Source organism: Eleutherodactylus coqui, chromosome 9, assembly GCF_035609145.1.
Source record: "Eleutherodactylus coqui strain aEleCoq1 chromosome 9, aEleCoq1.hap1, whole genome shotgun sequence".
In the NCBI taxonomy this organism is placed as follows: Eukaryota; Metazoa; Chordata; class Amphibia; order Anura; family Eleutherodactylidae; genus Eleutherodactylus; species Eleutherodactylus coqui.
In genome coordinates, this window is record NC_089845.1 from 64,689,390 (window position 1) to 64,707,416 (window position 18,027).

At 39.1% G+C, this 18,027-nt stretch overlaps 1 protein-coding gene across 2 annotated transcripts in view; it reads right to left on the minus strand.

Moving 5' to 3' along the window:
* Positions 1–860: 860 nt before the first annotated feature.
* The window catches only part of TSHZ1 (teashirt zinc finger homeobox 1), a 99,994-nt gene continuing 82,827 nt past the window's right edge, over positions 861–18,027 (minus strand). For both annotated transcript variants that reach the window (XM_066579485.1, XM_066579484.1), the window contains exon 3: positions 861–5,575. In XM_066579485.1, the coding sequence (XP_066435582.1) occupies positions 2,394–5,575 (3,182 nt within the window). In that variant the 3' untranslated portion in view covers positions 861–2,393. The remainder of the gene's footprint in view (positions 5,576–18,027) is intronic.

The following is an 18,027-nucleotide window of genomic DNA, read 5'->3' on the forward strand; positions in this document are numbered from 1 at the left end:
ATAGTTTAGTGCTGGAAAACTTCTTTCACTTTATTGCTGACCTTACCAGTAGAGATATTAAATAAATATCTCATCAATCAATGTTTAATTTGTTGGCGCCTGACAATAGATTTCCAAGCCTTAAATAGAAATGGATGTTTAATTAAAAAAAATAAACAAACTAGAAAAAAAAAAAGCCGACAAGTTTGAACTTCGCACTTTTGCTGCACTTCCAAAATTTGATGAGTAGGACAAGACTGCCAGCAGGTTAATTAAAATGTGATAAACCAATTTTTTTTTGAACTGAGAGGCAGACATTTCCAAATGACACTTGGAGATATATCACTTTTATCACACATGAAAATGCGAATTCATTCAAATCCAAATGAGTCCGTAAACGCTTTATGAAAAATAGTAACAGGCACGTCTCAGCTCTTGACTTTAACTGACAGCACAGCTGTACAAATGTTACACCGAGCGAAGACGAGCTAAAGGAATTATTGTTTAGTGTATGCTGAACGAACCATTTACAGATCATTTTAACCAGAGAGGAAAAAAAGACAACCAGCAATTGAATTGGAAGTCAGAATACTGTGTGTCAACCACTGATCATCCTCCCTTCCCGAAGCCGGAGAGAAACGTACACATATAATGCCCTTCATTAATTGTTAAGGCAGCACTAATTCTCCCTGTGTCCTTTTTGAAACTATTGTGACTTGTTTGGAACATGTTAATGGAAATAGCCTGAATGAAATATGTCAGGATACAGATACTGAATAGATGATTTTGAATAGAATTATCTTGGTTGATTGCATAAGCAATACCTCTTACTGCTGGAATAACACCTTAACGGCACAATAATGACGACATGACAATGTATGTAAATCAAGAACTGCATGTGGGTTTATTTTACACTTGAGAAAACAGTGGATTTAATTGTGTGAACCGAAATGTACTGTACAATATTAATGATAGAACATCAAAATGTATAATTCATTAGTGCATTGCTTTATTTTGTATTTATTTCATTTTTTTGTCAGTTTCTTTTGTACGTGCATCTGAAAAGATGCAGGCGCCGGTAAAAATTTTTTATTTTTTTCTCCTCTGTTGAAGTCAGTCTGCAGGAACTTAATTTTATTCAAAAAAAAAAAAGTGGGTTTTTTTGTTTTTTTTTTTGTTTTTTTTTTATACATTTTTATATACATAGGAATTGAATAGAAAATGACAATATAAAAAAGTTCAAAGTGAAAGCATACAGCCATAAGGTACAAAGGAAGCAGAACTGTTTCAAATGGTAAGATATAGAACATGTACTCTTAAATTGTTATCTTTTTATTTACATGAAACATGATCCAAATATTTGCAACCCCCCCGACTGTCCTCTTGTTTTGTCAGCCAGAAGGACTGCCTTGAAAGTACGAATTTTTTGTAACCCTTCGGACGGATGCCTAACTGCTCCACTGGGTGATCAAACTTCTCATGACTTTAAGCGGTTAACCTGCTGGTAGCAAAACAGATTCGAATGCAGCACAATTGTAGGAAGATAAGCTTGTACCGGAGCTTATAGTTGCAAATCATTAATAATAACCATATAATTCATTTAGCAAAAAGAAATCATTGAAAACATGTTTGAATAAAATATTGGCATACGAGATCTTGTTCTACGGAAACAAAAACATTTCCATTGTGACACTCGGTACAGTATCTTTTCTGTATAGTCTATTTTTTTTTTCAATATTTTGCATTATTATGATTTTTTTTTTTCTACACATGTGGCAGAGTAACCCTAGGAGTACTATATAGCCTTCCTCCCTTTACCCTAGGGCTGCATACATACTTTTTTTTATTTTTTTTTCTCGATCTAAGATCTGTATTCAGTATTTCTTACTATAATATATTTAATTTAATTTTTTTTTAATTTTTGAATCGTATAAAGACTTTTTCATTAAATAGGTTTTCTATATCAGAAGGCACAGAAATGCTATGGCAGTGCTCAAAGGGTTAAGTTGATGCCACAAGAATTTTTTCCCAACCTTTATTGTCATGGCAACGTGTTAATTTTAGGATGTTTGTTTTTTTTTATGTCATTGTTCTTTGTGTTTCTTTGTGGTTAAATTAATGTCTCTCAATAGTGTCTCCCACTACATTCTACAAAAGATAGCTTAACATCAAGAACAGATGTTGAAAATTAAAGGTCAGACATTGACTCACAAAAAAACATGCACAAAATCAGACAAAAGAGAATATAAATATAAATATAAAAATATGTGTAAGAAAAGAAAATCCAGATAGGCAGTTCAGCAACAAAAATAAGACTGATTTCAGAGGCTCAGGTCAGGCCTAGTGCAGTATTATGAATATGTTTAGTGCAATGTTTTTGTGGTCACTTGCATACCTGGCCGCGTAACTGGATGTTACTGTTTTTCCAATTCAGTTACATATATCACATGGTCCTCTGGGGACTTTCCATGTGTTTTGCTAAGGTGCAGTTTAACTGCGTGTTTGCTTGCAAAAGTCCGGTTGCAGAGCTTACACTGGAATGTGGAGCCTGAGTCCTCCTCAATAAGTCCAATTGAGCTTAAAGCCTTATTGGTGATAACTTTTGAAACATTCTGCTGCTCTTGAATTTGATGTAGAGAAAGCTTTGAAAGATCCTTTAAGCTAAAGCCTAGATGTGTCTCTAAATGACTTATGTATGTTGAAGCAGTCCGGAACTGAGAGGCACAATCATTACAAAAGAAAACAGGGTGTCCCGTGTCCAAATTCTTTAAAAATTTTGTTCCCCCTGTCCTCCTTAGCTGATATTTGACATTGGCCAACCAATGGCTAATTGTTGTCATCGAAAGACCAGTAAACTTAGAGATGTGTACCCGTTCTTGAGGACCTAAGTCTGACATGATATATTTGCCTTCAGCAGTCTCCCGTAAGCTGGAGGCAAACTGGGCCTGAAGTATAAGGAGATGCTGGGGGTTCCAGTTGGACTGTCTGCCCTTTCTTTTATGTACAGGAGATAACTCATCCAGTGCCTCTTCAAAACTGCTGCCATCTGCGTCTGACTTTTCAGATACAGTTGACGGTGTAGAAGATTTGGGTGTTAAACGTCCGGTGAGATTCTTCACCATGTCGGAAATATCCATCAGGGCACTTTCCCTTAGGGGTGAGGAGACGGGGTCAGTCATACTGGCGACAAGAGGTTTGTTTTTGGATTTTGTCAAATCTATTGGCTGGTCGCTATTTTCGTAGTAGTACCGATCAATAGACTCTACTTGTTTGACAGGAGTGGTTGGATAAATAGGTTTGTCTAACATACTATTGCTAATTTTGTATAACATTGCTAATGGATCCAAAGATGGACTTACTGGTTTTGAAACTTTGCCTAAATGTGTATTCATTATGGATTGTAATGCACTCAGTGGATTAATAAATGATGGCTCAGTTGAATGATCTGTTATAATTCCTAAACTGTTGCACCCATTAGTAATTTTTGCTTTATGGGATTCTGTACCATTTGGTGTGTGAGTTTCCAAAGGGGCTTCCTTTTTTGTCTTCTGAAGGTCAGCATCTGTGGATTTCTTGATAGGCTTCCCGTTAGATTCATCCATTTTAAGAATGTCCTTGTTTTCTTTTGCTACTGGAGATATGGGCTTAACTGGAGTAACTTTTTCCTTCTCTGCTGCTTTTTCTTCTTTCTTAACATTTATTTTTCCTGTGACTTTCTCCACCAATTCTTCCATTGCAGATACATTGCTTTTGTGAGGTGGAGGTGATAGGCTACCAGGAGAATGGACCAGAGCATGTTCAGATGCCATAGATTTGACACTACTGGCATATGATGGTTGCATTTGTACACTCTGTACAGTTGGTTGCAATGATTTTACACTACCTGGTAACTGATAAGCAGCATGGATACTTGGATATCCACCCCATGACGGTGCTCCATTTTGAGCTTTGCTAATTGCAGAGGACACTGTATTTTCCAGTGACTTTAAAATATCCAGCCCACCCTTAGGGCTATCGTCTAAATCCTCCTCTCTGAGGTATTGATATGAAGTTGCAGGCTCAATTTTTTCAGGTTCCTCGTTTTCTTCCTTTATCTTCCTTTCTGGCTCAGGGTTGATCATTCTTTCCTGTTCTGCTTCTTTTCTGTCCTCGGAAAGTGGTGATGCAGTTGGGGAGTCTGGCTGCTTCTTTATATATGATGCTGGTAGTCTTGCATGTGTAGTTGGAGGTAATGGTATTGACTGAATTTTCTCTTCTACAACTGCATCCAAAACCAGTTGCTTTCCTTTTTTAGAGGCAGAATTGGTCACTTTTAAGAAATGTCCAGTGACCATCATGTGAGCAGTAAGTTGCTGTAAAGTATCGTGGGAGCTGCCACATTCCATGCACTTCAGAATTTGAGCCTTACGTGCCTCAAACTGCCATGTATAACTAGCACCATTTTGATAGCCATATCTATTGTTAGGCGTCACATAAGGATTGGCAGCTTTGGGGTCCTTTGCATTATCAGTTCCTGTGCCCCCTGGAGAGATTCCTGCTTGTTCGGGTGACTCAGGGGATGATATATCCTGAAGAGAGCGTTTTTTTGTTGAAGGGACCAGTTTGGTAATGGCTGGTACTGGCTCTTTAAGAGGCACTTTTTGGTAATGCTTCGTTTTAATCATATGAACACTAAGATCTTGCAGAGACTCAAAGGAATGTCCACAATACATACATTTCAAAACTTTCTGTGCATCTTCTTTACCTTCCATTTCCATAAGTGATCTTTTTCTAGGTTTCGACCAACGTCTAGTTCTTTCCGCATTTCGGTCTCTATTATCGTCACGATAATGTCCGGTTTCATTCATGTGAACAGTTAACTCTACCAATGTGTCATAAGCCCCACTGCAATCTTTGCATCGGAACTTACTGGCACCAGTAAAAACAGAACCATACAGTTTATTGTTTTGCCGGTAGAGCTGCACGGTGCTAAATAGGCTAGGCTCTTGCATAAGTCCATAGGATGTTTGTTGCAATGTCTTTGCCAATGCAGCTTGGTGCCAGTCATATCCAGAAGCATTGCCACTATTCGTACTGTTGCTTGTACTAATACTAATACTAGTACTTGTATTAGTAGTGCCACTGCTGCTTGTAATAGGAGTAGGCGTAACAGATTTAGGCTTTACATCTGCATTCTCGTTTTGCTTGCTTGCATCTGTACTTGTGGTTGGACTTGACTGCTTCAGATCTAATGACAGAGTGGACCAACTGCATTCAGAAAGCAGGTTCGTGTAAACTGCTTTAATTTGTGCCAAACTGTCGTGAGGGTAAGATGAATTGTCTACATTTTGGCTATCTTCTCTGTCTAGACCATCCTTGGAAGAAGTACTTTTAAAATCTGCTAGGTGGTCACTCGTTTCACTAAATGGAGAACCATAGCCGGCATCATGATTAGTTGCACTACTGACTGGAGAATTTTGGTAGCTCTGAGTCTCTTTGTTTTCTGGTTCTTCATTAAATAAATATTCGCTGTCCTGGACATCCAATGAAAGTCCATCATCTTCTACATTTTCTTCATCAAGTTCAGATGCCTTTAATTCTTCTGCAGGAACATATGCTGAAAAACAAAACAATGAAAAGCAAGCAATTAGAAATATGTCGAAGAAAGAATGGTTATGGTTAGAGCAAGACTGGGGGAAAGGATCTACGTAATTATAAGAATGTATGAGAACACTTGTAGAGGTCACTGTATGATTTATCATTTATGTACACCCAGAAAAAATGTTATTTACCAAACCCTGCTCACTTTATTAAAGGGGTTGTCTCGCGAAAGCAAGTGGGGTTAAGCACTTCTGAATGGCCATATTAATGCACTTTGTAATATACATCGTGCATTAAATATGAGCCATACAGAAGTTATTCACTTACCTTCCCTGCGCTGGCGTCCCCGTCTCCATGGCTCCGTCTAACTTCAGCGTCTAATCGCCCAATTAGACACGCTTGCGCAGAAGGGTCTTCTGCCTTCGGCTCGGTCTGGCACGAGCGGCGTTCTGGCTCCGCCCCCTTCTACGCATCATCGCGGAGCTCCGCCCCGTCACGTGTGCCGATTCCAGCCAATCAGGAGGCTGGAATCGGCACACGTGACGGGGCGGAGCTACGCGATGACGCGTAGAAGGGGGCGGAGCCAGAACACCGCTGCTGACGGACAGACCCAAAGGTAGAAGACCCTTCTGCGCAAGCGTGTCTAATCGGGCGATTAGACGCTGAAGTTAGACGGAGCCATGGAGACGGGGACGCCAGCGCAGGGAAGGTAAGTGAATAACTTCTGTATGGCTCATATTTAATGCACGATGTATATTACAAAGTGCATTAATATGGCCATACAGAAGTGCTTAACCCCACTTGCTTTCGCGAGACAACCCCTTTAAGGACTTCAAATTTTTGAAGGGGTTATTCGGGGTCAATATTTTTTTCAACCCTGCTCAGCCCGCTTTAAAAAAAATAGAAGAATCAACCGATTCCCAGCAACTCCCTCTCTGCTGATGCCTGGTGTACTGCTGGTCTTCACTTCCTGCTGCAGCAGTGGCGGTGCATCGGCAACGGGGCATGTGACTGCTGCAGATCATAACTGGCCAAAGTAAGCCAAAGATTGGCTGCAGTAGTTACACGTCCATGGTGTCAGTGAGGTCATTGGTTGGCTGCTGCAGCTGGAAGTGAGGATCAGCAGGGGACCAAGTACTGGCGGAACAGCAGCAGCAAGGGATTGGGTGAAGAGAGTATTGCTTCTTTTATGTTTTCAAAGTAGTCTGAGCAGCGCTTACATTTTTTTTTTCTCTGATAACCCCTTTAAGCTTAATTACAACATACGGCCTCGTTCACAAGAGCGTATGTTCGCGCATACATAGGTGCGCACAAAACCGCGTGCCCACGTACGTGCAAAAACACGGGTGAATGCAGCTCCGTGCACCATTGCTTTCAATGGGGCCGCCGCTGCTGCCGGCGGCCCCATTGAAAGCAATTGACTGCTGGCAACCCCTGCAGTGTTGAATTTAATAAATGGCAGGGTGCTGCCTGTGATTGGCAGAGCGCTGTGACCAATCAGAGGCAGTGCTCAGCTGTCATTCAATGAATGGCTGAGTGCTGCCTGTGATTGGCTGAGCGCTTAGCCAATCAGATACAGCCCTTTCAACAGGCGGGGATTTTAAATCCCCGCCTGCTGAAAGAACTTCACTACAATTCCGGGAGATCAAGCGGCTAGACGCGCCTGATGGCAGTGGAGAGGTGAGTATATATTTTTTTAATTTTTCACACAAGCCAGGGTTGATTTTCAGAGAAGAGCTTATATTTAAAGCCCTTCCCTGAAAATCTCTGCAGGGATTCCCGGCAGTTTATTGCTCTCCATGGGGGCACCGGCAGCAGTGGTGGCCCCATTGAAAGTAATAGGAAAACATCTCGATCCTCTGCCACAGCTGTAAAACAAGGGCATGTGAACACAGCATAGGGAACCAATGGTTCTAAATAGATGTGTTGTTTTTTGCGCACGTATGTACGCACATAAACACTCTCGTGTGAATGAGACCTTACTAGTACCACATTGAGCCCCAGCTGAATGCAGCACACGCTGCCAGTAATGTGGAATGAAGTATCTTCTATGTGTATAAAGACACAAGCAAGAGAATGCACTTTAACACATTTTTAAGTTAGAATATAATAAGTGCCATATACAGTATATACGTGTATATATATATATATATATATATATATATATATATATATATATATATATATATATACATACATACACACACACACACACACATACATACATACATATAAGCTACGCTTTTTGAAAACTGTCTGTATGATTTATGGAATTTCAATGCAGGGAGATAACATTAGCTACTATATTATACATGATTTGTAGGCCTCAAATAATTCAAACTATGCATTGAAATTCATAGGTGATGTTATTTTCTTTCTTTGCAGAGCATGGGAAAGACACCTGGATAGAGGGAAGGAACATGGACAGAGGTAAGGAATATAGGTAGAGGGAACGAACATAGGCAACGGGAATGAACATAGTCATACACTTCTCTAAAATCAAATAATCCCTTAGTACATTGACCACTTGTCGCTGATTTCAGATATATACAGAATGGCGTCTTTATACTGGAAGAGATTCTCCCAATGTTACACAGTAGGCAACTAAAATTGTGTCAGCAGTGAAATGTTCTCCCCAAAAAACTGAAGTGTGACCTCAGCTTCATAAAATCAGAAGTGATATTTATGAACAGATGGTCATGGTATCAAAATACTCCAGAAGCCTACTGGCAAAAGTCCCAACATTTTTTATGCATGTGCATCCAGTAGATGAAAGATGGATGTAAGTAATCATATAGCTGAGTCAGGGAAAATATTCCGGATTGTCGTGATAATAGAATCTTTAGGTAAATTAGAAAAGATAGTTGAAACCATGAAATGGACATGGGACTCTCAGAATCACTGGCAACTTTACTTCTTAAAGTGAATGAACTACAAAGATGTTATGCATGGACGGGATTTTTAAATTTTGCAGAATTTGTTCCATCTGTACTCTTCTGCGCAAAATAAAGAAAAATGTAATTTAGAGAGATATATCCTATTTATTATATTTTTTATTCACATTGATCTTCCAGTGTGAACAGACCGAGAATGTTCCAACACAAGTGAGCTTGTAAAACACATCTAAAAACTTGAAGGATGAGTAAGTTTAAAAAAGTAAAACTCTTATTTAACCCTTTCCAATCCAATTTGTATCCTGGTTTTCCTAGGGGGCTTACTCTTTTTCTGCCGTTATACAATGGCGCTATATGCTGGCTAAAGCCAGTACTGCATGAGGTGACACGTTGGATAGGCTCCGACAGCAGAGAGGCTGGCAATATACAGTAAGAGAACCCCGACGGACGTCTTCCAACATCGTAGCTGTACAGCCTTAAATCATAATGTCTTCAGACGTCAGTGGATTGGAAAGGGTTAAATATTGTACATACAGTAATTCTATTCAAATCAAAATGGTAACCCCTTAGCATGACAGGACGCATATGAACCACAGATCGTCCCACAGAAATAAAGCTCTCACACAATCTCATTGATGGAATGATCAAAAAAATGATGACCATCAGTAGATGGCAACAGAAAAAAAATGTAAATAATTTTTTTACGTAGTATATAAAAAAATGAATACATTTGGCACCACGATAATCACACTGACCTACATAACAAAGTTACCATGTCATCTATGCCACAGTGTGTACATCCTACAAACAAGATACTCCCCTCCCCCAACAATGGCAAAATTCTATTTATTTCCTTTGCGCTCCACTTTTTCAGCACATTATATGGTATGGTACCAATGAAAAATACAACCCATTCCGAAAAAAAAGAATCCCCCAGATAGCTACATGGAAGGAAATATAAAAGAGCTACAATTTTGTTTTTCAAGTGGGGAGGAGAAACCAAAAATGGGGGGGTGGGGGGAAGTGGGTTGTTCTTAAGGAATTAAATTGATAGCTTTAAAATATTTTTGGACTTCAAACTAAAAATAACAAGTTATCCTTGACTTTACTTTGAAAAAAAAAGTTGCTAATTTTTTTATTTTTAGGTCTTATTCAGATGAGCGCCGTTTTCGCGCTGCTAAGCAGGGAGAAATCAGCCCTGCTATGGTCCTGAAAAGATCATGTGAATGGGCTACTTCAAGTAGCCCGTTCACAAGATCCACGGCGCTTCCAGTGTGCTTTCAAGGCTCCCATAGGAGCCTATGGAAAACACGCAGCAAAGATAGGACATATTCTATCATTACAAGCAACTTGGAGCCGACATGTAAGTTTGCACTCGCATGTCCTATCTTTGTTGGATGTGCTGATTCAGCGCATCAAACAATCGTCCATGTGAACGCTTCTAGAGGAACCTTTTGGTTTCTATAGAAGTGCGTTCTGAGCACTCCTAACAATAATAATATTCAGCAGCCCATTTTAAAAGTCACCCGTAACATACCATTTCATTATGACAAGAATGAGCATAGCACTTGTAAAAAAAAAGTGTTTTTTTTCAGATCTTAGACTTTAAGAGCTCCAACATTTTGGAACGTTTTCCATTGCCCTCTGTGTTTCTGTGTCATAGACTCATCATATAGGCATTTGCACTGTCCGAAACAGTCTTCAAATATAGAATCATAGCATTGGGAGAAACCTCCCTGGTCATCAGGCCGAACCTCCTGCTCAATGGACAAACATCTGTCTGGGATGATTTGGTGAACCCTGCACTGAGCAGAGGGTTGGACCCGATGACCCCGGTAGTCCCTTCCAACTCTACCAGTCTATGAAACCTATGATTTCATACAGGATCCTCATTGGATGAGCTTACCATTCCAAGTAACCTACAGTGCACACCTCTAGACCGAACACAATGCTTGAAGGTTCCCACCAGAGCCAGTATATGGAACATCGATACATTCTTTCCATTACCCTGCTTTGTCTCTCTTTAATTCTTTTTTACTCCATTTGTCTGTGGTATAGCCGTGCCAATATGCTATGTATTATCTAAAGCTGAATTTACTTGCTTTATTTAAATGTGACAGTTTGCTTCACTTTCTTAGCTGATGGGTACTTTTTCTAAATACATATTCATGGTTTTTCAAGCAGAAAATCTGCACTCATCAGATTTGATCAGTGTTATGGAAAAAAGCATGGAAATTGCCTTGTTTTGTCCACAATTAGATTTTGTATTGGGAATTTCAGGTGACTCTCGACATAAATCACTCTGCTGGTATTGCGGGTAATACCTGTATGTACCGTCCTATATCTCAGGTAGCATGTACGATACGCCTGCCTGTGTAAGCTGCTGCTTCGAATAGAATGAATCAGCCTTCGATCTAGAAATAAAAGTTAAAGTTCGAAATCTCTAATATGTAAAGACTCAACTGGTTTCTACCGGAACCAGGTGCATATGTAAGAAGAACAAGAATGAAGAGATAGTGGGACCCGAAGCTAAATCAAGCATGCTCCCATGTTTTATAGAGTAAGTATGTGTGCAGTGTGTTTTTTTTAAGTACTGCCGTGAGTTGCCAACATGGAATGCCTTCTGGATGGCAGTGTCTATTCATTCTGATGAAACAGATGTGCTGTCTTCTCTGGATAACATTAAATGCTGTGCAAAATAATTTAAGCAGACACAATGCGAAATATGAATATTTGTGGTGCACAGAGACAGCTTTCAAATGTGTTTCTTGTTCTACATTGTGCTGATGAAAGACAACCATAAAAGCCCCACATGCAAATAAATTGTTTAAAAATGATACCTCAACTAAAGACATTGCAATCTATCGGTTGTAAGAATCCACATTTCATTTAATTACCTGTGTTAATGAATTTCATTCTGAAATCACATCTCGGGTACGTTCACACACAGCAGATCGGATGCAGAATTTAGGCTACGGATTTCACAGCCAAATTCGGCAACGTTGTAAGTGAATGGGGTGTTACACTTAGGCCGGCTCCACAAGGCGTAGGTGTATCTGTGCGCGCCTATTTTCCGGATGAACAATGCGTGCGTGCAAACAAAACGCGCTGATTGAAATTGCTAATTAGTTCCCGATGTGTTCTTTTGCCAATGGAATTACGCAATGTTTTACGCACTCCTTGTGTATTGTGCGTGAATTTGTACACCCCCCATTAACGTCAATGGGGGCCTTTGGTGCGCAAATATACAGAAAAGCATGCTCCTTCACATGAGTTTATGAGTATATGCGTCTGCCCAAAAGCATCAGATTTTTTCATGAATAGCAAGCTTGACTCCCAATTGTAATTAGCATTTTTAAAGTCATTCACACCGGGCGCTGCGGCAAGAATGTAAAAAAAACACGCAGAGGCGATGGCAGAATAAACCCTTGGAAAAGTAATAAAATGCCTAAACAGGGCAGCTGTCTTTTTTTCCCAGCGTTGTACGCAGGGTAACTCCCTCCCCCTCGCTTTTTTTCTGCTGCCATAGAAGTCTATGGGAGATTGCTGTGTAACACGGGGATGGGGCTGAACTGCAAGACTGCATATGTGTTGGATGGATGTGGCTCTTTTTTTGGAAGAGAGCAGCAATGTTTCTCTAAGGCCGAATGCACACAGCTGGATTTGCATTGTGGAATCTGGACTGGGCATCCACATCCGGATACCGCAGCAAATACCTGCCATAAGCCTGCAATGTAAAAGCGGGCGTACCTGCCAACGAGCGGAAATCAATTGCGATTTTCCGCTCACAGGGGCAAAAAAAAAAATTGCAACATTGTCCATTTTGAGCCGGCAGACAGCTTCCATGACTACGGAAAGGCCACAGGATCCACGTCATCGCCTAGCGACGGCATTATCTGTACTGGGCATGTGTGCCGGCCGGCAACTCTGCAGCACAGATAACAGGAATCCAGACAGGTATGCAGGGATCACTGGCCGGGCACCGGGTCAGACTCTGCTGCGGGATCCGGCATGCGGAATCCAACCTGTCCGTGCGCATTCGGCCTAAAGCTGTACAACTCCTTTAATTGCCCATGGAAATCCTAGTGGGCGAGATTTATAAACACTTTTGCCCAGGAAAAAAAGTTGCAATTGCCCATTGTAATTAATTAGGCTGCCCTCTGAAAAATTAGACCTGAAATCTGATTGCTTGCTGTAGGGAACGGCTCCACTATAAATGTGCACAATTGTTCATAAATTTTCCTCTAGTTACATTAAGAAACCATACAAACTGTCAATGGAGTTACTACGGTATATGATGATAGGTCATCGTTGCATATATATGGTTCCCTTTCAGTTCCGAACACGTTGAGATTCACTTTCCTCTCTGTTATATTTGCATACAAAATCTCATGTAAATACATAAAACAGGGAAATTCTGAAAATTTGCAGAAATTTTTCCATAAAGACATTGACTTCATGTCTGTTATTATGGGTGTTCTATTCTACATGTGTAATATATGCATCCTGTATTTATATCAATGAATATCTAAAAAAGCTTTGTGGCGAGTCAATATAACAACTAACACGGCAAAGGAATGCATCATTGTACGAATAGTAGAAGAAAAAAGGTAACAAAGAGAAGGTACAGAGGAGGAAATATCAACTTGTCGGGAATGCTATTTCTCCAAGATGTCTGATGAAATACAAGTCATTTAAAAAGCTGGTATTCAAAGATGGTTGTCACTTTAGATAGGGGCTGGCACGGCTCACCTAGACATGTGACACTTTGGTGGAAGTTAGGTCTGCTGCAATATTGAGAGCAGTAGAGATCAGGCTGACAAAGACTGCAAGGCCGAGTTGCCTCAGGCTGTTAGAGAATGAATTCATCATGCAAGTGAATTTTCTTCTCCATTTTTACTACTTGCTGAAAATGAGATTCTATTTCTGTTTTGTATAAAATGTTATAAAAATTAAATATGATCCCGAGACTTTTATTTTACACTTCGTTATCTTCTTACAGACCCCGTAGTTTACCGTTTTATTTAATAGGTCATTTCTTAAGGAATTAGATATGAATGGTTTATTTATATATAGACAAACAGAGATACAGTTTTGTGAATATAATATGTAACAGAAATGACAGGTAAAGGGATGTATTATCTAGAGTTTTTACTGATTAAAACCGGATAGTAAATTTTTTTCTAGTTTTCTAATCTGGTTTTATTTTCTGATTGTAGAATGATTTTTTCTGTTATCAGTACGTGACCATGAGGGGTTGCCATATTGCCTTTGCTGTAGAGATGTTCTTTACAACAAGGCCATTCACACAATGGACAGCATCGGACCCATTGACTTCTATGGGAGAACGTTCTAGGCAGACTCTGGGCAGAGCTCATTGTGGAGGTAGGGGAAGTAGATAAGCTGTGATTACACTGGTCTGCATCAGTACAGTGAATAAATAGGTCTTTTTTATCATTTTTCGGTGTTGAGTACAAGTCTGGGCTTCGAATTTCTTTGGCGCATGCAGTTTTTAAGAGTTTTTTCAGTAACATCAAAAATTGTGCTTCCACACAAGATATATGAAATATTTTTGTGACCTTTCCTCTTAATATGTTGGGATGAAAATTTGAAGGCAATATTATGGTGGTTCTTACCTATATAGGTATATGTGTGTGTATATATATATATATATATATATATATATATATATATATATATATATATATACACATTACACACACATATATATATAGATAGGTGTATATCTATATATAGATATATATGTCTATATATATATGTCTATATATATCTATATATATCTATATGTATACGTACATTACATTTATATATATTGGAATAGAGCACATTATGAGCTTTAATTGGGTGTATGGCAAGTTAAGATTGTGCCTACCATAAAAGACTACCCTAAAAAGCGTAAAAAAAAAGGCACAACTTTGCTCACCTGAAACAAAAATTCCCCCATATCAGTGATGCCAAGCTTAAGGATGGAATTTTTATTGTTCCACAAATTAGATAAGTTTTAAACGACCCTAACTTTATAATTTGAATTTTTAATCTGGCAGAAAAAAGATGTTGAGTAGCATTGGAGAGCTGTGCATGAACTTTTGGGGAATGTTTCAAAAACTTTATAGAAATAGTGGAAGAGAGGCTATCTTCATACAAGACATTAGGTTGAACAATGTCTCTTAAAATTATTTTCCTCCATGCACATTCAGATTTCCTTTGACTTAACCTGGGAACTGTCTCACACGAATATGAGCAGAGGTTCCATCACGATACAGCCCAAATGAAAAACATTACAATGGTAAATAGAATGAGAGCGTGCTCGAAGACTAATGTTGGACCTTCAGCGAGAGGTTCTTCAAAAAGGAATTATCAGGCTATTATTAGGCTTAGTGGTCAACTTGAAAACTGCAGGCTTTTGGGATTTTTTTTTTTTTAATACCGTGACATCTAAAATTAAAAAAAAAACAACAATAAATCTCTTAATAAATATGTTTAACGTACAAATCTGATTTATAGAATAGGCCATTTACTAATGACACATTTCCTTTACACTTCCTTGATAGAGGTCTTGCAACTGAATCAGCTGATCCATTGCAGTTCTGATCAGGGCATCACCATTTCCATTTAAAGGGGTTTTCTATAATTAAAATAAGTAGCATAACTTGCCTGTCAAATACCTCCTCTGCTACAACTTTGCTACATTCTAGTGGTCCCTACTGATCCTTGCTTATGTGTCTTGCATCAAAAACATCATATGACCACTTCAGCCATTCACTGGCCTCAGGAGTCTTGTGCAGTATTTGAATTACTGCTGAAGCCAGTGATTGGCTGCAACAGTCACATGGCTGTACATGAAGTCATTGCTGCAGCCAAGTAACAAAGCCTGACAGAGACCACTAGAGCACTGCTGCTGAAGTGCAGAATGTTAAGGCAGCAGAAATGCAGTCCTAAGCTCTCACTCACAACCTGAAGGTTGCAAGTTCAATCCCTGCGTGGTTCAGGTAGCCGGCTCAAGGTTGACTCAGCCTTCCAGCCTTCCGAGGTTGGAAAAATGAGTACCCAGCTTGGTAGGGTGTAATAAATAAATTACCTAAAAGCGCTGTGGAATAAGTTGGCGCTATACAAATAACAAGATTTATTTTTATTTATTTTCTGGTTATTTTTATTTTAGCACATTTGCTACTGTTGGGCTCCTTTTTACAATACCAGACAACCCCTTTACTAAACGTCACTGGAATAACTTACAGCTTGGACTTAACTGGTTACTATATATGATTATGCAAACTACGATATCTATATATTACACACAAAAAAATTACAAGAACATCGTCAAAGCAGAATATTATGTAACATTCCAACCGCAATCCCACTGAAATACTGTTTTAGTTTTTAGACAACCAATTAAAAGTTTCTTCAAATATCTGCCACATTTCTTAGAAGAACTTAATTTCCAAATGTAGTCTATAGAACCCTAAAAAATCTGTCTAAAGTGTGCCTTGCCATTACTCTATACAATCACACCCAAGGATTGCTGAAAATATACCCATATTAATGTGGAAAAAGTGGACCGACGATGCTACTCCGAAGACACTAAATAAGCTAAATTGCATATCTAATGCTTAATAGATCATTGCACATTCCAATCCTCTTTGTGTCTTTCACAGTTGAATAAGAACATTAGCCCGAATGAAGTGCATCTCTTAAGCCATACAGCAAGTAACTTATGCAAGAAAAAAAAAGTCTTATTTTTCCACTAGTGATGATAACAGGACTAAAACATGCTTGATTGAGTCAAAATATGCATGCCACGCTCAATGCAAAATGGCTAAAAGTATATCTCAAGTACTCCTCAAGTACAAATATATCAAATAAAATTCAAAAAGGAACAGGGGGAAAAAAAAATAAAAAATTCTGCGGTCCTGCTTGTGGCAGATCTGTCTTTTCATGAGGCCTGTAACTTGTTAAATCAGTAAGAATACCTGTCACAGATATCCAGCTACACCATTTGGCTGATGTCAAACCTAAATAAACCAGATCAGAAAACCAGCAAGTGGCAGAAACATAAATGAAATAGGAGAGGATCTGTCTAACTCTACCTCGCTTGGCTTGCTTGCTGACTTTTTTTTTTCTTTTTATTTTGGAGGAGGGAAATAGTGGCAATCACCGCAGTCATTTGTAGTACTAATGTCCAATTCAGCCTCCTTTCATTCTCCTTATTTAGTTGGTCAGAATGGTTTCATAGCCGACACGGGGAAGCTGTGCTGTTTAGCAGGCTGTTTAATGGGAAAGTGGCAGTCTTATTTCTTTTCTAGATTTGGTTTGTCACTAGGTCTCCATTACATGCCACTCAGCTTTGATGCCTTTGGACAGGACTGATCAAAAGATGTCATTTGACCTACACAGCATGGCAGAAACTTGGAGAAGTCTCATAAAGGGACACTTTGGCTGTAAATAAAATGACATTATTATTTCCTCTGTCCTATCATGTAGAAAAGCCAATTATGGTAATGCGCTGCATGTCAATGGGAATATAGCAATCTTTTTTTGGAGCACACATCAGTGTTGCAACTCTCCTTTCCTGTGAAAATATGCCCACTGGAAACAAGGTGATAGATGTCTTCAAGTCTCTTAATAAATTCTAAGACGGCCATAAAAGTACGAGTCAGCAAAACAATTGAAAGTATAAAATGCAAACTGTTAAGTTTTCAAATTATCTTGTAATTTCATCTTGAATGATTTATACGGTGAGCTTGCATCACTCTCCATTGTTTTGACTGGCAAGGAAGGCAATTTATGGCACCACTAAACCTTTAGGAGCCACTAATACTTAAAGAAAAAAAAAACAGACTCTAAAGCAAGCCAGGATCTTGACCTTGTTGCTGTGCAATAGTGTCTTTTAAAGTTGCAGAAGAGGCTTTCTCAGCCATTGTAGTCTTAGAGTTTTAGGTTCGTTATCTCTCGACAGTGAAGGCTGGCAGTTAGGAACAATGAAGAAGGTTCCATTTGACAATAAAAAAGGGGGGTAATACAAGAGTCCGGTATTTAATTTTATAGCCCACCAATCAGACGGGTCATAAAAGTTAGGTGGGGGCGGACCCCCACTATTGCTCATAATTAGGAACTCCAAATGGCCATTTTTGGCTGGAGAATAGGATGAGCACGTGCCAGCCTTCTCTGTAGGGTTTCCACCACTCCAATTTATCTGTAGGGTGAGCAATGTTCTGGACGGTAAGGAATAGGGTGATCGAAACCACAACAAGGAGGGACTCTATTTCTATATTCGCTATGCCCCCTCTTCTACATAGTCTTTTTTCAGTGCTTTGCTTCAAAACTCAGTCCAATAGTATTTGAATATATTTTTAAAGGTTTGAAAAGGAAGCTTGAACCACCAAGACATCTTTAGGGGAGGCCATGAAGTTGACACTGAAATAACTGAACATGAACAAGTATAGTTAAACAGTGGAATAAATGGGAATTCTACATTATTAGTAAAATATAATGTATATTTTTTTGCAAAAAGCCTATTATTTCAACCCAATAGCTTTTATAATTTAGCGCTTTGTTG